The sequence below is a fragment of the Ostrinia furnacalis genome, unplaced genomic scaffold (assembly GCF_004193835.3).
Source record: "Ostrinia furnacalis isolate ACB-3 unplaced genomic scaffold, ASM419383v2 OfSCF1638, whole genome shotgun sequence".
In the NCBI taxonomy this organism is placed as follows: Eukaryota; Metazoa; Arthropoda; class Insecta; order Lepidoptera; family Crambidae; genus Ostrinia; species Ostrinia furnacalis.
In genome coordinates this window covers 628,288-650,340 of record NW_021131877.1, presented here as the reverse complement: position 1 = coordinate 650,340, position 22,053 = coordinate 628,288, and the positions used below count along the sequence as shown (strand labels likewise).

Here is a 22,053-nt window from a genome sequence, read left to right as displayed (position 1 = left end):
ACGATAGCCCTTATTCAGCAGTGGCAAATGGAGTCTCACTCGAAAGCATGACGTCATCGCTTAGAGAGCTGCTATATGTCGAGGACCCGAACAGAGATACTTGAGCATCGAGTCATCACCATCAGGTTTTAGGCTCAGTTTTCTTTTTTTATCCACATCGGAGAAGTTCTTTGCCTGCGTCTCTCAAGCGATCCACTTGGAATCCTCAACCATAGAGGAGCTGGAAATCCCACCAAAATGGAGAAGAGAGTTGTCTTTGAAAAACCGATCTTTCCGAACCAAAACAGAACGGAGAGGTGAAGTGCAAATAAAGAAATCTCATTGGTTGTTCAAACACATATCCTCACTTCTTCGACTTGGTGTAGTGGCCTCGGACTCTGACAGCGAGGCGTCCAGAGGGATGAACGCTCCCCGGGAGGACACCGCCTCCAGGAAGCATGACGTCATCGCCCGGATAGAGAGCTGCTACGTGGAAGACCCCAACCGGGATACGGGAGCGGTGAGTAGAAAAATGATTGGCATTAACAGGTCATTTAGTCTGCACTGCAGGATCACGACTTTCTCTAATGAGGGCTATCGTTTTTATACTTAACAGTTGGCACCTCTGGCGATTGACAGGACCTTACTCTACAGTGGCGCCATCTTGATGAGTGTAAATGCGATAGTCCTCCTACCACTTTAGCGCTCACCAGTTGGTGCCACTGTCTTCGCTACTAGCAAGTGACAGGACCTTACTCTACAGTGGCGCTAAAACGATAGCCCTTATTCAGCAGTGGCAAATGGAGTCTCACTCGAAAGCATGACGTCATCGCTTAGAGAGCTGCTATGCCGAAGACCCGAACAGAGATTGAGCATCGAGTCATCACCATCAGGTTTTAGGCCCAGTTTTATTTTTTTATCCACATCAGAGAAGTTCCTTGCCTGGATCTCTCAAGCTCTCTCTCAAGGATTCCAAGTGAATACTTGGAATCCTCAACCATAGAGGAGCTGGAGAGTCCACCAAACCGGAGAAGAGAGTTGTCTTTGAAAAACCGATCTTTCCGAACCAAAACAGAACGGAGAGGTGAAGTGCAAATAAAGAAATCTCATTGGTTGTTCAAACACATATCCTCACTTCTTCGACTTGGTGTAGTGGCCTCGGACTCTGACAGCGAGGCGTCCAGAGGGATGAACGCTCCCCGGGAGGACACCGCCTCCAGGAAGCATGACGTCATCGCCCGGATAGAGAGCTGCTACGTGGAAGACCCCAACCGGGATACGGGAGCGGTGAGTAGAAAAATGATTAGCATTAACAGGTCATTTAGTCTCCACTGCAGGAGCACGACTCTCTCTAATATAAAAGTTGCAAATAGAGGAGCTTCCACTGACCGTATCCAGGTGCTTCTCTAATTTAACAGAGGCAAATGGAGGATTTGTCCTACACTCCCCACGCTGGCCAGACGGGTTGGAGGCCTGATGTTCGCATATTTGTCCCTTAGTCGCCTCTTACGACATCCACGGGAAGAGTGGGGGTGGTAAGACTGTTATAATAAGGTATGATTACTATGCCAGATGTCGCGGGTTCGATACTCGCTGAGTATAAACATTTGCGGGCATAACCATACCAGTTTTATGGTATTCGGTACCCGTAATAAGTTTTGCTTAATTTGGAACTAAGAATGTAGTGTGAAATGTCCAAGGATATTTATTTATAAGTTTTTGTATTTATAGATAATAACAAAAGAGTGCGTAATATAATACCGGAAAAAATACGCGTATACAATGCGTAGTAATCGCTCACACAATCGTTTGACAGATCAGTGAAATCAATAACCGTAAACGTACAAATTGTGACGTTTGAAACTGACATTGACGAATTGTTTGACATTGAAAAATACTGTCTTACGATCGGAAAAAACATGTTTTCCCTTAGACTATTAACACTTAGATGGATAGTTGTAGTGAAACAAGCGCTTCGTCTAAAATGGGGCAAAAATTATGTTGATTTGATGGGGGCTGCGTTTACTTTAACCTGACCTTTTTGACAGACCGCAAATTTTGTTTTACCACCTGTCATCAGCTTTGTACTGGAGCAGTCGAACCTTAACTTCGAGCTCCTCCTATGTTCTTCTGATTAATTTCGTTGCGGGTCCAATGACAGTGTAACTTTCCCCCGGGACAAACTTGACCTTCACTGGTTGGGTTATTGGCGGTCAAGCTGTAGATCCTGGCTACACAAGAGTTGAAGCGGTGGGAACTAGTATCGTAAAATGCATCCAGTGGGGTAAATTCTTTAGTAGAAGAAGTGTCGAATTGATGACTATAATGTTTTTCTTATCCACAACGACGAAGATCTTGGCCTGTATCTCACCTGATGGTAAGTGACGATCAGGCCGAAGGTGGAAGCGAGCTTCACTCGGAATCCTCAACCACAGAGGAACTGACTATCTTACCTCTAACTGCCGGAACACAAGTTACAGACTTAGGTAAGATGGTGTTAGATAGCCAGGCAAACTCAGAACAAAACCGAACAGAAAAATCTGCCCCCACTGGGAATCGAACCCGGGACCTCTGCGTCTGAAGCAGGTGGTCTTACCACTTGACCACAGAGGCGGTTATGTAATGAACTTTCTTCTCATCTTCCAGGCAGGGGAGTTGGTAGAAGAAGTGGCAGAAGAAAACAAGTCCCTACTCTGGTTCCTGCTGAAGCAAGTCCGGCCTGGCATGGACCTCAGCAAAGTGGTCCTACCCACGTTCATACTGGAACCCCGCTCGTTTCTGGACAAACTGTCCGACAATTACTACCATGCGGATATACTGGCGCAGTGAGTATAGTAGTATTTATTTAGCTGATCCGAACCGTGATGTTTTAGTAACTCATCATCATCATCAACAGCCCTTTATAGTCCTCTGCTGGACTATGAGCCTCCTACACCATAGTAGAGGGTTTTGCCATAATCCCCATGCTTAGCAGGCGGGTTGTGGATCGCAGTATAAAAGATCGATGTTTTTCAGAGAGCGTAACTTTTACGGTGGCTTTTTCTGTATATTCAATAGACTGTAATTCTACTTACGTTATACTCGTACCATAAAATCTGATTTTTATGTATAATATTTGGGCAATGTTAGAAGTTGTTTCCACATCAGGCAGACAGTTTTGACAGTTCCAACTCCTTGCCAGACAGTTTTTTTGGGATAGCTGCCAAAGCCACGATGACCCAAACTTCATGATTCACCAACATTCCATCCTATATTGGGAGCATACGCTGACAAACTTTCAGCTTTTATAAAATGACGTAGGTCTGGCGTTCACCAGCTCTTAGTCTAGTACGTACTTCTGCAAGAAAATAAAAACATGAAAATGATGTTGTCATATCTCTAAAATTTTCTCTTTCTCTTCTTCCAGAGCGCAAAACCAAGAAGACCCGTACACAAGGTTCAAGTCAGTTCTCCGGTGGTACCTGTCAGGCTTGTACCGCAAGCCCAAGGGGCTCAAGAAGCCTTACAACCCCGTCCTGGGGGAGACTTTCCGCTGCTGCTGGCGCCACCGCGACGCGGACAGCCGGACATACTACGTGGCGGAGCAGGTGCGCACTAGCCCGGACATTCCGGACACATCCCGGACACTCCGGACACTAGCACGGACACTCCGGACACTAGCACGGACACTCCGGACACTAGCACGGACACTTCGGACACTAGCCCGGACACTCCGGACACTAGCCCGGACACTCCGGACAATAGCACGGACACTCCGGACACTAGCCCGGACACTAGCACGGACACTCCGGACACTAGCGCCGGATACTAGCTCCAGACACTCGCGCCGGACACTCGCGCCGCACGCTAGCTCCGGACACTAGGTGCGGGATACTAGGCGCCACCGCGTTTCCCGAGTTTCCCACTGAAAATCAATTTCGGAATTATTATTATTATTTATTATTATTATTACGCTTTTGACTGCAAAAACAGTCAAAAGTGGTTGAAACTGATGCTCTTGGTCAATTACTTTTGACTGATTTTTCCAGTCAAGTGTTTTTTTTTTTACCGATAAACCATATGCTAGATGAGTGGTTCTTAACCTTTAAGTCACGAGGGACCATGTTACCAAATTTCTGTCTTGTCAGGGACCACATATTTTATTACGATGTCTTCGAGGACCACTTGGAATGCCTCCAGGGACCACTGGTTAAGAACCACTGTGCTAGATCCATTGTAACACAGCTGTTTGTTCACAGGTGTCCCACCACCCACCGGTATCTGCTTTCTACGTGTCCAACCGCAAGGAGGGATACGTCATAGAGGGCAGTCTGCTGGCTAGATCCAAGTTTTACGGTGAGTTAACTGTGTTATATCTTGCTACCACCTACTACAAAACTTAAAGGAGAGAGAGAGAGAGAGTTACAGAGCCTTTACATGTCTCAAAATCTTTTTGCCCTAGCGGCACTTCGAGACAAATATTTGGCAAGTGCTGGCTTTCCAAGGCGAGAGTGAATAGGCACTTACAGGGCAGATATGTACCATCCTAGACTGCATCCCACTTAACATCAGGTGCGATTGTGGTCAAATACCTGCCTTGTTAAGCATAAAAATAAAAAAAGAAGTGCCGCAACAAACTGCCGTGGCATTATCGGCCGTTTGGTGTAGTGGTTCGAAACGGACTCCAATGCCGAGCGGTCCCGGGTTCGATTCCCAGCCGGGCAGAAATAATTGAAATGATGAATTTTAATTTCTGTTACGGGTCTGGGTGTTACTTTGCATAATATGTAATGTATTTAAAAAGTATGTAGTATATCCGTTAATCTAGCGCCCATACCACAAGCATATTAGTTGCTTACTTTGGGGCTAAAGCCTGGTCCGTGAGCACGTAGAATTTTGTCTAAATTATGTTGCTGTCGCGTTCGCACACTCACTGCGCGCGCCCGTCGCACAATCGCGACAGCAATATAATTACGCGCGAGCGATAAGGATGGGTAGCTTGGGGTCATTGGACAAAATTCTACGTGCTCACGGACCAGGCTTTAGCTGGCGCTGTGTGAAATTGTCCAAAGATATTTATATACTCAGTCATCATTGTCTGCCGGTATCTAACCTATCTATGTTTCCCAGGTAACTCAACGTCGGCCATCTTGGAAGGCTGCGCGCGAGTGCACCTACTATCTTGGGGGGAGACTTACGTCACCACCGCGCCCTACGCGCACTGCAAGGGCATCGTCATCGGCACGCTCAGCATGGAGCTGGGAGGCAAGGTAAACTCATCATCATCATCATCATCGTCGTCAGTCGTACCAGGCCTGTTCATCTCCGCGAGTTTACATCGAAAACAAAACACGTACGATGGCCCACCTACAGGATACTATTCGACAAGGCCTCACATACGAGCGAACATTGACTCACGCACGCGTATTCTTGTGTATGATGGAAGAAAATAAAGAAAATGTTGTACTAAATACTGTGCAGTATTTAACTGCCTAAATAATAATAAAAACACAGAATGTACTTTTTTAAGTTGCCTCAAGACACTAAAAGTTAAATAAGTAGTTAATATTATTCATGATAATTCATGCTAAATCATGTATTTCTCTCGCCATTTTTCGCAGTTTGACACCTCACGTCACATCATTTTACCGAAGTCAGCCCTATAGCTTCGGCGCAGTGCCGATCACAGACGCTTGTCAACAAAATGGTGCTTGACTCTTGAGACAAGCTAAATTACACCATATTTTAATGACATTGAGCTTACATTTTTTAAATACCTTCGCGAAGTAAAACTTCTGTGCGTAGTACTTATTATTATTCTGTGGTCGTACCCGGCTTCTATCCTGAGGCCGTATACAGAAAGAAAGCTGGAAACTTATAAGCGCTTACCGGCGCTTGACAGCGCTGGTAACCCGCGCAGGAAAATATATGAACGCGCGCTGATAAGCACTGAACGGCGCCGACAAGTTTCAACACGCGCTGGACGCTGCCATATAAAATGCCATTCAACTTGCTTCCTTTGTGAACGAACGGATCAGCGATGACAAGCGCTGATAAGCGTTTATAAGTTTCTAGCTTTCTTACAGTATACGGCCTGGGGCGGGGCAAGACATACCCGGCTTTTGACCTAGGGCGGGGCAAGTCATACCCGGCTTCTGTCCTAGAGCGGGGCAAGTCATACCCGGCTTCTGGCCTGGGGCGGAACAAGTCATTAAGTCAGGTTTTGCCGATTGGTAGCGGCATGCATCCAGCGCCTTTCTTCTACCTTTATGATGTCGTCGGTACACCTTATGGTTAGACGTCACACGCTACGTTTTCCGGTACGTGACCTCTACACTAGAATCTTGCTGCCCCATCGGCCGTCAGTTCTGCGTGCTATGTGCCCTGCCCATTGCCACTTCAGCTTGCTAATCCGTCGGGCTATGTCAGCGACTTCAGTTCGTTTACGTTTCACTTTTTGTAATAATGCTGAATAATTCTAACCTAACCTTGTTATTAATAAATTTATTTTAATTACAGGTACACGTGGTGTGCGCAGATACTGGTTACCACGCGGACGTTGAATTCAAATTGCGGGTAAGTTTTTTAAACAGTCAAATGGCTAGGGATTTTAAAGTTTGTTGGGTAGGGTTGCCAGGTGTCCGGCTTTAGCCGGACATGTTTGGCTTTTTACGGTCGTGTCCGGCCAAAAATTGTCTTGTCCGGCCTGTCCGGCTTTTGTTAGGCTTTTTATGTGGTTGCCGCACCAGGCGAAAGTCGAGCTACAGAATAATATCAAGCGCACGCATCAGGATGTTGGGCAACGTTGATGATGATAGAATTCACTCGTAAGCTTTGACACTAATTGCACCCCCCTTCCCACCCCCGTGACATGTCCGGCTTTTAGGGTAAAATATCCGGCCAAATAAAGCACAGAGTCCGGCTTTTGTGTTTTAGGACCTGCCAACCCTAGTCGGGTTGTTTCGATTGTATTCTACCTAATTTCGACTGGGCTCTTCCATCTGAGCTACCCTGATAGCTCAGATGGAAGAGCAGTCAGCCGGCAAGCGAAAGGTCGTGGGTTCGATTCCCGCCTTAGGCAATTCGATTTTTCAAGTTATATATAACTAGCTTTTCGCCCGCGTGGAATTTTGTCTGTCACAGAAAAACTTTATCGCGCGCGTCCCTGTTTCAAAAACCGGGATAAAAACTATCCTATGCCCTTTCCCGGGACTCAAACTATATCTATGCCAAATTTCATCAAAGTCGGTTCAGTGGTTTAGGCGTGAAAGCAAGACAGACAGACAGACAGTTACTTTCGCATTTTTATAAATGCGAAATTAGCTAATATTATTATTAGTAAAGCCTGGTCCGTGAGCACGTAGAATCCCGTCCAATGACCCCAAGCTACCCATCCTTATCGCTCGCGCGTAATTATATTGCTGTCGCGACTGTGCGACGCGCGCCCGCAGTGAGTGTGCGAGCGCGACAGCAACATGATTACGTGCGAGCGACAAGGATGGGCAGCTTGGGGTCATTGGACGGGATTCTACGTGCTCACGGACCAGGCTTTATGGATTTTGATTGTATTCTAACACCAATATTTCAATCCACAGTCGTTCCTAGGCGGCTCAGACCAGACCAACGCCATATCTGGCCGCATAAAGAAGGGGAAAGACACCATAGCCACCATAGAAGGCTACTGGGACGGCAAGATCGACATCAAAGACAAGAGGACTGGGGTGAGTTATTACAGCAAAACAGAAAATTAAAAAATAATTTTGGTTCTATACGAGGGCATAAGGTTTTGTGAGCGGCCTCAACTTTCGATGAACGATTTATACTCGTACGAGGGCATTAATAGAGTTCAAATTGCACTGATGAAAGCATTAGCTATATTTTTTTTACAATTATTGTATTGTAATTATTTACGAGGCTAGTTGTCATGAATTTGTACTCTATTGGTGTCGTCTTACCTACAGAACCTTTATGCCCTCGTATAGGTCGTTCAACAAAGGTTGAGGCACACAGGCACACTTACACTAGTGTAATATTTGAATAGATCAAAAAATTATAAAAATGAATTTTGAACCTTATTATCAAGCAGCAAGGGTTATGTATTGATTGGGTAGTTGACAAAAGCAGTAGGGTAGTTGACACTGCCATGATTATAACACCTACAAAGTTCATAAAATAGGGCAAGTGACACACTTTATCTCTTAAAACGGTAAGAGCTATGGGAAAGGCTGTGATGTCACTTTTCATCAACTCATTTCACTATTTATTGATTTCAAAACTACTTAATTTTTTTTAATGTAATATTGTCCTTGGCCATTTTACACCGTCTCTAGTCCCAAACAAAGCAGAGCTTTTAGTATGGGTACTAGACAACGGATAAATCCTATAAAATGTTTTGTTTATATTATTTCTACAGGAAGAAAGCAACCTCCTAGACGTGGCCTTGCTAAAGGAGCAGCGGATGACGCGGTACCTCATGAAGCTCGACAGCCAGCAAGAATATGAGTCGCAGCGGCTCTGGGTCAAAGTGTCAGAGGCTATTGCCAATGATGACCAGGTCAGTTCATTCATTCGTTCATTCATTCATTTACATACCATAAGTCAGTTCATTAATTTGTTTTAGATCAGTTGAATCAGTTCATACTTCAATTATTTATTTGAATTTAACATACATTCGTTCGTTTATTCACGTGTTTAGATCACTTACAGTCTATCCAATATAGCTTGATTAGAATGACAGCTGTCAAACGAATGTGACTAGTGCTGGGTATGTTTCGTACGGTTCACATAGATGTATCGATAAGTTTTCGAAAAAATTATATAAAAAAAATGCACCCAATTTTTCTTCATATCTTTATTCATAAATATGACAATTAAAATGTATATTTTTAAAGACAGTAAAATTTAAAATTTATCGTCATCAGTGTTCTTCAGCGGTTTTTTCTTCTCGCTAGAGGGCGGTGGGAATCTCTTCTAGAGCAACGGTGCTATGAATACCCAAAAAAATACCGGTGATTGATTCCCGATGTGATGATTATTTAAGAATGAAACGTTTTTTGGTTTTTAATAGTAAACATTTAGAAAAACGTATAACTTGACGTAAATATGAAAAAAAATTGTTAGAAAAAAAAATAGTTAAATATGTTAAAAAATTAGTTTTAATTTAAAATGACATTTGTCGATATGTCCCAACACTAACATTTTTGTAACTCGAGATAACCTTGTAGAGACGTCGTTAATAATCTAGCTGGATTTTTATAATTTCGAATTACTACTTATTGGTGTAATTTAAAGCTGCATTTACACGAAATTAACAAACAATATTTTCGACGACCTCAGTCTGACCTCAGACGTGAATTATTTCACGTCCGTCAATATTTAGCTCTCATTGATCGCTACTACAAAGTTATGTCGTTACTTTTGATGGCAGCTGTCATTCTAATCAAGCTATATTAGATAGACTATAGTTCCTTCATTCGTTTATGTCAAGGTATCGGTCGTTCTTTGTTACGCAGGCATTATTTTGAAGCAGTCGGTATTTTAGATTTTGTAACTGTTTTACGATATGAATAAGGTTTATTTGAGGACCAGAATCACCCTCTTTCGATTCGTACGGGATTTTTTCAAACTGCAAAGAGTTTGTGCCGTATACACACATAAGTTTTCTATGTATTAACATCTATTTAAATAAGTTGTCATGTAAATTGAGTTAGTGTAATACGATTGATCGGAACAATAAACATCGTTCAAACCACAAGTACTGTGTCGTCTCTCATTAATTACACTCACCCCGCGCATACACGCGCACAAGTTTCATGATGACTCATTCGTTCATTCTCAACTCACTCACTCATTCGTTCTCTCCACAGATCGCAGCGACAGAACAGAAGACGATAATAGAGGAAGCGCAAAGAGCGCGCGCCAGGAATCTGGTGACGCCATGGGTGCCAAGATTCTTCCATAAGGAGTTGCATGTACAGCCACCTGACGGTAAATATCTAAATATAACTCAAAGCTGACTGACTGACTGACATAGTGATCTATCAACGCACAGCCCAAACCACTGGACGGATCGGGCTGAAATTCGGCATGCAGGTAGATGTTATGACGTAGGCATCCGCTAAGAAAATATTTTACGAAACTCCACCCCTAAAGGGGTAAAACGGGATCCACGCGTACGAAGTCGCGGGCGGTCGCTAGTCCTACTATATTTTTCTACTATAGGTCATTCAACGAGAGTTGGGGCCATAAATAAACACGCAAAGGTGCGGATTCGTGAGGCCTAAGCTGAGCTTTGCAATAGGTTTTTAACACCACCAATCAATTGATGTACTTTTTAAAACTGTCAAAACGAGACTTCCATAGATTTTGTATGGCAATACTAGCCTGTGACGTCACTATTGAGTTGACACCAAACTACTTTTATCAATTACAATGCAACGAAAAATCCTAATTTACAATTAATTTGATATAAATTAAGTTTTTAACACCAGAATGAAGTGAGTTTTAAAAAAAGTCGTGATTTCGAATTATTGGGGAATAGTGTCAAATATTCTATTGATTAGTGGTGTCAAAAAGTTTATAGTCTGGTCGCTGAGCACGTAGAATTTTGTCCAATGACCCCAAGCTACCCATCCTTATCGCTCGCGCGTAATTATATTGCTGTCGCGACTGTGCGACGGGCGCCCGCAGTGAGCGTGCGAGCGCGACAGCAATATAATTACTCGCGAGCGATAAGGATGGGTAGCTTGGGGTCATTGGACAAAATTCTACGTGCTCGGAGACCGGGCTTTAGTTTGTCGACGAGCGACGTATACCTTTGAGTGATTTTTTTTAAGTTTGTCAAAGGCTTTATTTTAATTGTTGTACTGATATTTTGCAGGTATCATTGACCAGGGGTGGAGATACAATCACGTGAACACTAGGTAATTATCTATACTAAATATTATAAACGGGACTATTCCCACCTCTCGTTCCCACCGCTGCAACTCCTGTGTAGCCAGGATCTACAGCTTGACCGCCAATAACACAACCAGTGACGGTCAAGTTTGTCCCGGGGGAAAGTTAAACATTGGACCCGCAGCCAAATTAATCAGAGGAGTTAGAAGTTAAGGTTTGACTTCCAGTGCAAAGCTGATGACAGATTTAATATACTCTAATTTTGTCGGCCGGTTGGTGTAGTGGTTCAGAACGGACTACTGTACCGAGAGGTCTCGAGTTCGATTCTCGGCCGGGCAGAAATTGAAATGATGAATTTTAATTTCTGTAACGGGATTGGGTGTTACTTACTATGTATAATATCTATGTATGTATATTGTATTTACAAAAAAAAGTATTTAAGTATGTTTATATCCGTTGTCTAGTACCCATAGCAGGCCTGTTCATCTCCGCGAGTTTACATCGAAAACAAAACACGCACAATGGCCCACCTACAGGATACTATTCGACAAGGCCTCACATACGAGCGAACATTGACTCACGCACGCGTATTCTTGTGTATGATGGAAGAAAATAAAGAAAATGGTGTACNAGTTTAATTCTAACCTACAATTTTTTTTTGTTTCGCAAATGCTATACGTAAACAAACATTAGTTAAGTAGTTAGTAATAACTATAGTGCATTTCATGGTGATAATATTATGGATTCAGAGTTTCAAAGTTCATTTTAGTATTTATCACCAAGGTATCCAAGTGGCAAGTACATTAGATACTAACTTACGTACTACCAATTTTGTTTTGAGAAATTATTAAGGTAAAAGACCCGACCATGGAACGGGTTATGTACATAGATGTAGATGAATATTGCGAGTACTTAAAAAAAATCAGACTTTAAATCCTTCTTTTTCTTTTTAATACATAATTTGATACCTTTTAGAGTAAAAAGGCTATATACCTTTATAAGTTCAATTTTAATGCAATTTAAAGAGAAAACGATAAAGACTGACTGATTATAATAACGTTTTCTTTATTTTTCCCTCAAAATATGATTCCAGAGATTTCCTGGGCCCATAACCTGTTAATTGGTAGGTTTTGATGGAACATATCAATGAAATTGAGATTTTCTGATGCACATTTATTGCAAGTAAGAACACTGTTCCTAGACCACAGTAATAGACAAACTTTTTTTTTTTTATTACATAGACAATATTTTATTGCTCTATGACCAAACCATTCATCAACATACAGCCAAGAGCAATATTCTAAATAAAATTATTATATACTTAACAGAGTCTGTATTGGTTTTTGATTTAGACGCAGTACAGTGCGAGCGCGCCGCAATGAGCGTCATACTGGCTATCGACATTTGGCTACTGTATAAAAATTATTTGTTCGAAAATAACTGAAACGTTAATATTGTTGCATGCATACTCTTAAACAATTATAATTTTGACTCGGCGAACTTCGTACCGTCTAACAGACAATGATTGTTGCATGCATTGAGATGGTGCGTATTACGTCGCGGACTACCCACATCTTATTGAATAATACGCTAAAAACATTATTCTTCTTTTTTAGGTAGTTGGCTAGCTACCTCTATATCAAATTTGATCAAAATCTGCCCAGCCGTTCTTGACTTATAAATCGTGTAACTAACACGACTTTGTTTTATGTATAAAATAAAGAACGGCTGAACAGATTTTAATGAAATTTGGCATGGAGATAGCTGGAACCCTGGACTAACATATCCCGAATTCCCGACTACCCAAAAAGAAGGGTAATGTTTTAAGAGTATTATCTAATAAGTTGTGGGTGGTCTGCGACGTAATACCATCTCAATGCCAACAATCATTGTTTTTAGGCGGTACAAAGTTCGCCGAGTCAAAATTATAATTATTTAAGAGTATGCATGCAACAATATTAACGTTTGAGTTATTTTCGAACAAATAATTTTTATAGAGTCGCCAAATGTCGATAGCCAGTATGACGCTCATTGCGGCGCGCTCTCACTGTACTGCGTCTAAATTAAAAACCAATACAGACTCCATTCTACAACTTTACACACGTTATTTATAAACTACTAGTTATATTTTAAAACAAAAATTAAAAATTAAAAAAAACCCGAAGTTTTGTAAAATTCGATTTTAAAACTTTACTTCCGGTTTTCTATGTGAACAAAAACGAAATTTCAAATTTGTAGTAAATAATAAGAAACACAGTTATTTATTCACAAAAGTCCAATAGTTAGTTTATTTTTAATAAAATGTAATAATAGCAGTAATAGCTTCTGAAAAATCTGTTCCTAAAATTTTACCAAATTTTTGAACGCTCATAAAAAATAAACTAAGCTTCATAAAAAAAAATAATGATGCACATCCATTCAGGTCATATAGCAGTACATTTAATCCAAATATGAACAAAATCCAAAACCTGACATGAGGTAAATAAGTAGTTAATATTATTCATGATAATTCATGCTAAATCATGTATTTCCTCCGCCATTTTCCGCAGTTTGGCACCTCACGTCACATCATTTTACCGAAGTCAGCCCTATAGCTTCGGCGCAGTGCCGATCACTGACGTTTGTCAACAAAATGGTGCTTGACTCTTGAGACAGGCTAAATTACACCATATTGTTAATGACATTGAGCATACATTTTTTTAAATACCTTCGCGAAGTAAAACTTCTGTACGTAGTACTTATTATTATTCTGTGCCCATAGTCCCAAGTCCGTAGTAGTAGTCCGTAGTCCCAAACTAAACAATGTTTGTTGTTTAGTTTGGGACTAGAGGCGCTGTGTAAAATGTCCAAGGATATTTTATTATTATTTATAATACTTTTCTTCCAGCCCATGGCAATCAGACGAGGTGATAGAGTACGAGGACGAGTTCGTGATCGGCTCCCTACGGGGCCCCGGGCACGGCAGGGCCCCCGTGTCGGCGGGGCCCCGAGAAATATCCCGTCGGGCTTCCGACTCCGATAGCCGGGACGAACTAGCCAAGCGGTCCAGCAAAAGTACCACGTGAGTTGAGTTTTCATAAGGGTATTGAGATTTCGTAGGATATCTACGGGGTTAAATGGCGCATTGGCTCTGCCGTCGCTTCGCACGCGTGAGGACCCAAGATCAAATCACATCAATATTACAAAAAATGGAAAATTGTTATCATAATAATTAATTTCTTTGGTCTAACAAAACTTACCAAAAAATGAAAATAAAATAGAGAGAGCAAAATGAGACAGTATGGAAGAAGGAAATACCTGCTTCGCCCAGGGTTGCCATGTCCAAAATCACAAAAGCCGGACTTTGTGCTTCATTTGGCCGGACATTTTACCCTAAAAGCCGGACATGTGACGGGGTAGGGGGGGTGCAATTAGTGCCGGTGCCGGACAAGGCAATATTTGGCCGGACAAGTCCCTAAAAAGCCAAACATGTTCGGCTAAAGCCGGACGCCTGGCAACCCTAGCTTCGCCTGTGAGTAATATTTAAGGTTTCTCATAGGTCGTTCGAATGACAATAAATCTCCTGCAAATCTATCCCAGTGGTGAGGAATCTAAGCCAGAAAAGATACACTATAGTCTGGTCCGTGAGCACGTAGAATTTTGTCCAATGACCCCAAGCTACCCATCCTTATCGCTCGCGCGTAATTATGTTGCTATCACGCTCGCACACTCACTGCGGGCGTCCGGCGGAGTTTGACAGATTTTTGACGTTTGTTAAAGTCAAAGTAAGATGGTGCAAGCCAGCCTTCGTAAAAATACATCCAAAAACCTCACTTATCAACCTTTTTGTCCACAGGCGTACCCTCAAACAAACTCTATACTCCATCGACACAGCCCTACGAGATCACACGCACGCGATAGAGCGCTTGCAAAAAACCGTAGAGTCCCTCAACGAAGGACACAGAGCGACCGCCTTCCGCCCACAAAACGTGGGCAGGATACCCACTACGACCCACTCGTGGGACCTATTCGGGGGATTTGTACTAGCTATAGTACTTCAAGCGCTGTTAAACTGGCTGTTCTATCACAAAGACTGAGTTCCGGTGAGCTGGTTCTATTTTTACTGTTAAATTTCACTGTCTTTGGATTTGGAACGGTTTTGTCTTTGGATGTTTTGTTCTCTTTGGTCACTCGAGTCGAATTCGCATGTGTGTCAAGATGTTTGCAAATATGTTTTTGAAAATATATTTGTGAGAGGCGATTATTTGTATTGCTAATAAAAAAAAAATCATGTAAAGTGATTTCCCATTATTTACAAAGAATAATACTTTCCAAAAACTTTATCACAAACTTGTCTGTACACATCTTGACACAGTAAGTCTGCAGTCAAATGACGCGTGCTTATTTTTATGTTGCCTTCACACAAAAATAAAGACACATTTTGACGTGTCACAATAGTTAATATGACACTTTGTTGACTCGAATACAGTGTGAAATGGATTTTATTACCCGACTGCGCTTAAAAGAGGGTTATGTTTTAAAGGTAAAATCTTATACGACTAAAAAGAGCTATTACAGCCAAATACGAAACCGTTTTAAATGTATACGTCCACATACATTTTTCCATTCACGATCAATGAATTTTTATGGCAATTTGAAGTGAAAAGTGTGACTTTTTAGACTAATAATATCTCAGGTCTATTCGTTATTCTAGCGGTTATTCTAGCGCATAACCCAGTTAGGCCCAGAACAGACGGTGAAACGCAACTGCAACGAAACTGCAACTGCTAGTTACTTTTGAGTTGCATCTAAGTTTCTGCCATAGCGTCCGTTGAGAGACCACACATGACGCGACCAGTTTGAAACTTTCAGTTTCAGTTTCATTCATAAGAATCATCAGAAAGTTGCAGTCTCGTTGCAGTTGCGTTTCACCGTCTGTTCTGGGCCTTAGTGTCTGAGGTATGAGAGTGGCACGGTCAGATTTTTATTACGTCAAAATTAAATGTCAGCGAGACTTCGGATTTGTGTATGTTCTGTCACGTCATTATTATGTCAAAATTACCAATCCCGTCCGCTCCCATACCTCAAGCACTGGCTGAGTTAACCACTAGACTTATACTACAAACATGTTCATGAACAAAATGTACAGTTTTGAAGCTGTTAATTGTATCTATAAAAGAGATGGTACATTATTTTTTTACTGTTTGAAGATGGTTTTAGACACTAGAACAGTATTTTTCAACCTTTTTCGGCGACCCCCCGACCGTTCGCTTTTTTTTTCATGCATATTATAATGTTACAAAGATGTTGTAGGGACCGAATACTTCAACCTATACAAGATTTTAGCATAATTAGATTTCGAATAAATCTGTCGTTATAAGATTTTTTTACTGAGTTAGTTTTTACGACCTCTCGCGACCCCCCTGTAGAGGCTTCGCGACCCCCCAGTTGCGACCCACAGGTTGAAAAACACTGCACTAGAAAATTAACTAAAAAGTCAACCTTTATACTTCAATAAGTTTTTCTAAAGTGTTAAACACGACTTCCAGCAAAATTATTTCAAGAAAGGTATATCCACAATACACCTTTAACTGTGCTCTTTCTCGTGAAAGAGTTGTTCACAAAATTGAAATAATTTTGCGTACAGTCAGCTTCAAATAGTTCGTGACACCCAAAGTGGCAATAAAGTTGACAACACAACCTTATTCAAATAGACAATTTGACACCATTCCCAAAAAAAAACGCTCCATTCTGGCCTTAATAATTTAATTAATTTTAAATTACCTGTAAATTACGATTTTTGGTCGCATTGTAATTGAAAAAAGTAGTTTAATTGAGTTGACAAAATACTGACGTCACTTGCTTGTAGTGTCATACAAAATCTATGGGAGAATTTTGTTTTGACAGTTTTAAAAAGTTCATCAATTGATTGGTGGTGTCAACACGTCTATTGTAACAAAGACGTGTTTTTGGCTACTTTGGGTGTCATGAACCATTTTAAATTTGAAGCTGACTGCACCTCACATATACCAGTGCAATATTAATACATAGATATACTTACACACTTAAAAAATAAAAATTTGCAACCCTCCAAAGGGAGCACTGAAACACTTAACTATTGACAAAGTTCTTATGAATGTAATATATTTAAAATTGCTTATTTACATTAATTTAATAAGCTGCAATTATAAATGAATCGAAAAATATTATATGGGCTCACCTAGTATGATAATAAATAAATAAATCTATATTAAACTTCCAAGTTATTTATTTATTACTTTGTGTTACTTTTCCTCACATTCTTTACATTTAAATCTAAATTAAATAACTTCGTCCCTTTCACACCTCACACGTTAGACAAAGATAGCACGAGTTAACTTTAAAAGGATTTAAATTGAAAGGATGCGTCTTAATATTTAAATTAACAATATTTTGATCATCAAATTGAGAATAAAATAGCTTATTAACTATTAAATATTATAATATTTGCAATGTACATTTTACTGTGTACGTTAATTTGTAATTTAAAGTAATTGCCATTTGTTCTTGTATTTTTCATTTTATCGCTCGAAAAACAAAAATTGACAGCCTTATTAAACAATTCCATGTTGGCCAAATTAGAGATCCCAAGCATGATTGAAGTGATAAAAAAGCAAAATTGGTTGACAGCTGTCAAGTTGACGACATGTACTGACGGTGATAAAATTAAAAATACAAAACACTTTTTTTTGTTTCGGTACTGTGGGTACATTGACCAAAATTAGTTTAAAATATGTTATAAAATAATGAAGACATATTTTCTTGTTTTTATTTTTGTTGTGGGACTAATGTATGGAATATTTTGAGTTAAAATTTTCTTTTATAATCAAATGATGCTAAATTTCATCATAATTGGTTTAGCTTTTTATAAATGCGTGAAAATGTGGCAAAATGACACAGATATAGTTACTTTGGCATTTATAATACTCGTATTAGTATAAGTTCTAAATAAAGAACAAAATATTTTCTAGTTCTAAATAAAGAACAAACTGTTTTCTAGATTCAAAATGAGTCTTACTACCATACATTTAAGTCCCAAATTACTGCTTTATTTGTCGATATAGTTTTTAAACAATTTTGATAGTAATTAGAAAACGATTGCAAATGAAAATTGAACTATTTTTCTTATTTTAGTTGGTGATGTGAATAGTGATATTAGGTACCTAACCTTAATTCTTAGCAATAAGCACTTTCCCTTTTGATTTCGGTTTAAATAAAAATGACTCCATAGTGACAAAAAATTCATGAAATTATGCACATATTCCCTCGAACCGTTTTCGAGAAATCAAGCGTTGCTACTTGCAAACATTTTTGGCCCACCCTATAGTATATTTTTTAAATTATATCGACAAATATTACGTACCGTTCACTTGCCAGAGCTTTCCTAGTGTTTATGGTTTAGTTAGGCCAATGACGACTTTACAGTATTTATTTCATCATCATCAGCCCTTTACAGTCCACTGCTGGACTATGAGCCTCCTCCACTATAGTGGAGGGTTTTGCCATAATCTCCACGCTTGGCAGGCGGGTTGGAGATCGCAGTTTAAAAGATTGATGTTTTTCAGAGAGCGCTGCTGCCCATTCTCTGTTTGATGTGTAGTCCCTAAGTCGCCTCTTACGACACCCGCGGGAAGCGTAGGGGTTGGTGACAAATGTATTCTACTCTGCCGTCACCACACGGCTAATTTTATTTATTGTCTATGAAAGATCGTACTATCTGATCGAGCTCACTGCGCACCTCGCTGGAATGTGACTATCCGCACAGCTCCCCGCGTTCGCCCCGTCTGTAACAGACTGTCGATGTGACGTCACAGCTGCCAGGTGCGCAGACTCGACCGGGTTGTACTTGTGTCCAAAAGCTGATTTAAACGTATTAAGTAGTTCAGTATTTAACAAAAATTCAACTTAATTTTAAGCGATCAAAATGCATCGTAACTCAATTTTAACTTAATTCCAAACGTCAAGCTCTTGTTTACTATGAAACTGCTTGTCAAAACGTATCAAGTGACAAGCCCCGCCCACCAACTTGACAGAAAAATTAAGTAAAAATTTTGTTATCTACTTAATACGTGTAAATCAGCCTTATGTCCATGCTCCGTATGCAGATTAGTGGTTGCTCAACGAGAGTTGAGGCATCAACACAAGCAAAGATTTGTATCTGTATACGTTGTTTTGCGTAGTAGCACTGACGAATGCTTTCTGTCTCGCTTGCAGACGTTCATTTTCGAGGTTTTAAATCGATGAATAAAAATGGAATAAACTTTTTAATGTAACATTGGAATTAAAAGTACTAATATTAGAACATCTGTTTTTTTTAATTTAAAAAGTATTTTTTTTTGTTTTCGTAAAGTCGTTATTGTAATTAAATTTGGAGTGTATGTCCATTAATGAGTAGCTGACACCATAAATCGTGCTTTTTACCCGACTGCGCCAGAAGAAGGGTTATGTTTTTATAAGCTGCCAAAAAGCGATTCCTTCATATATTGATTTTATAGTCAAACGAATCTTAAACGTCAAGTGGCAAAAATCAGAACTATAACCAGTATTGATAGTAGCGCCTTCCTGTAAAATGTCATAATTATAATGTGACCCATGTGTCTAATGTGGCAAAAATCGGAACTATCCAATATGATAGTAGCGCACTACTATCAATGTCATAGCTGGGACGGTTCAGTGTTGGACAGCTATTTTTTACCATAGATTCGGCACAATTTACATCAACAAAAATTATTGAAATTGAGCAAACTTGCAACCAATAGTAGAAATAGGTGTTAATAACGCTATCTAACATTGCCCTGTCAAATTGTCGTAAACGACATTGCTATAGTCTGGTCCGTGAGCACGTAGAATTTTGTCCAATGACCCCTAGCTACCCATCCTTATCGCTCGCGTGTAATTATGTTGCTATCGCGCTCGCACACTCACTGCGCGTGCCAGTCGCACAGACGCGACAGCAATATAATTACGCGCGAGCGATAAGGATGGGTAGCTAGGGGTCATTGGACAAAATTCTACGTGCTCACGGACCGGTCTTTACAATGGTGGGAAATTATACCCTTCTTTGTTTTGAGCCAAAATTAACCTTTGACTTAAAATAAGATTTTTTAAGACAAATGCAATTGACTTTTCGGTTGCTGGTGTCAACTACTCCATTTAGAAGAAAGAAACATGTTTCTTTCTTTCTATTTATGTAGTTTAGCCTAAACTGAGCTTGGTATAATAATTTTGATGTTAAATATTTTGTAACGGTTGATTGACTTGTAAGAATCGGGGCCGGAATTACAGTATAATGTGTAGATTTTTATATACATAGAGTGCTTAAGAATATAATCTAGCTTGCCTGTACAAAAAAGTTGAGAAAATGTTTGTAAGTATTCAAGAATTCATGAAAAAATTGTCTATCGATTGTAAAAAATGTTAAATAACCCATTTAAAATGTAAAAAACGAATTATACTGTAATTCTGAGTACTCCACTCATTCCATAGGTTAACTTAGTACGTCCTAATTTCGTGTGTTTTGATTAGTGTGAGTAGATTTTTACATGACGTATTGAAACCTTTTTCGTGGTTACGATGGAATTGATTCCTGTGTGCGGCTTGAAAAAAAAAAACAAAGCGGTGACATTAAATTTGGCGGGAAATGTGACGCGTCCCCAATGTTGCCAACATAAAAAATAATGCTTCCATTTCGGAATCTCGAAGGTATTTTTGTGAAATCTTTATGCATGAATTCCGGGGACTTTGAAGGTGTGGCCATTCTATTATAAGTATTATTCCCATTTACTGTAGATAATTATACTTTGATTACTGTATAATAAATTAAAGTATCTGTCATCGCCTCCTATATAAAATCTAAAGGAAGTTCACTAAATAACTTTTGTAAGTGACTACATAGCGTGAACTTGCCATAATGATATATTTGTATTGATTATGTAATTAAATATTTCAAGCATTTAGATAATTCTTAGATTGTTGATATTTTGTTGTTTTATCCAGTGAATTATATTTTTTTCCAGATTAATGTTTTGTTTTATTTAACTTCTATAATTAACTCACTAATATCGGCACAGTGCATCAACTCCTTAACCTTAGCCTTGTAAGAAATAAATTTAAATAAGTTTGATAAGGTGAGCATAAACTAAGAGCATTTTACTTGTAACAGAACATCAGATTTGATGGGAAATCCTTTGGAGGCCTTTGTCCAGCTGTGGGCGATTAGGCTAAAAACGACGAACGAAAGGATATTTATGAAAATATTTATTTAAAAAATTACGGTCGAATAGCAAAATATGGGTATCGACCTTGAGGTCCGTTGAACCAATAGTACCCCAAGTTTTGGATGTCTTCTGGTTCCCAATGGAACCTTTTGGGTAAGAAGTGCTGTATTCTTCTTCTAGCATCTTCTTCAGAGCTGGGACTCACTAACCTGGTGCCTTGGAGGTAATATTCTTTCTTTACCGGTTTTTTATTTGCCGGTTTTTTGTACGGATTTGTATTTATCGGTTTTTTCCTCGGTGTTTTGTACGGTTTTTCATATTCGTCATCGGATGAGTCATCACTATCTTCCGGATTTTTGTGCGGCTCTACATTAGGTCTTTTCGGTTCTTTATACTGATTTTTATGTGGCATTACGTAAGGCTTTTTATATGTTTTTGCGTTTGGCTTTTTATAAGGTTTTTTGTATTCAACTGAAGAATCATCACTATCGTCATCACTCTCTTTTTCTTTAGATAAAATGTTTTCTATCACTTGAAACCTTTTAGGTTTTTTATAATAACTTTGCTTCTGTATCTCGATCGATTCATCAGAGTCGGTGTCGGAGGAATCTGAAGCTCTGTATATTATGTTTGTATTTCTTCGTTTGGCTTTCAAATTACGATTTTTCTTTTTCATTCTCAAATCTCCAATATCAATATAATCGGTTGAAAATCTATCTTTTAAATCACTCCTCTCAGACTTTTGGTTCAAACCTACAGCTCTTGTAAAATCCATGAATGGGTCTTTCAAATCGATCAATAGCTGTGGTTTTTTCTGACTCAGTTTCTTCATTTCTTTTTTCGCTTTAAGTTTTTTTAAACACAATATCCTTTGCTCCTTCGTCCCGTATATACTACCAAAGAGGCGCGCGCACTGGTTTTCAATCGTTTCATGTTCAGATTTTTGTTGGCTTTTGTCTATAAT

The 22,053-nt window shown here is 39.7% G+C and overlaps 2 protein-coding genes across 2 annotated transcripts in view; one reads left to right on the top strand and one right to left on the bottom strand.

Moving 5' to 3' along the window:
* Positions 1-15,649, top strand: part of Orp8 (Oxysterol-binding protein-related protein 8) — a 69,241-nt gene extending 53,592 nt beyond the window's left edge. The window contains exons 11-21 of the mRNA XM_028305168.1: positions 2,626-2,804; positions 3,386-3,566; positions 4,218-4,314; positions 5,089-5,228; positions 6,478-6,534; positions 7,554-7,679; positions 8,372-8,512; positions 9,825-9,945; positions 10,838-10,880; positions 13,742-13,915; positions 14,690-15,649. Of these exons, the coding sequence (XP_028160969.1) occupies positions 2,626-2,804; positions 3,386-3,566; positions 4,218-4,314; positions 5,089-5,228; positions 6,478-6,534; positions 7,554-7,679; positions 8,372-8,512; positions 9,825-9,945; positions 10,838-10,880; positions 13,742-13,915; positions 14,690-14,930 (1,500 nt within the window). The 3' untranslated portion in view covers positions 14,931-15,649. The remainder of the gene's footprint in view (positions 1-2,625; positions 2,805-3,385; positions 3,567-4,217; positions 4,315-5,088; positions 5,229-6,477; positions 6,535-7,553; positions 7,680-8,371; positions 8,513-9,824; positions 9,946-10,837; positions 10,881-13,741; positions 13,916-14,689) is intronic.
* A 5,492-nt stretch (positions 15,650-21,141) lies between these two features.
* On the bottom strand, positions 21,142-21,921 carry LOC114353271 (serrate RNA effector molecule homolog). The gene has a single exon (XM_028305190.1). It carries the CDS (start codon positions 21,919-21,921, stop codon positions 21,142-21,144), a length of 780 nt encoding a protein of 259 aa, XP_028160991.1.
* Between the last annotated feature and the right edge of the window lie 132 nt (positions 21,922-22,053).

Excerpts from the sequence above, each read along its gene's own strand:
- LOC114353271 (XM_028305190.1), bottom strand. The coding sequence starts at position 21,921 with ATGAAGAAACTGAGTCAGAAAAAACCACAGCTATTGATCGATTTGAAA.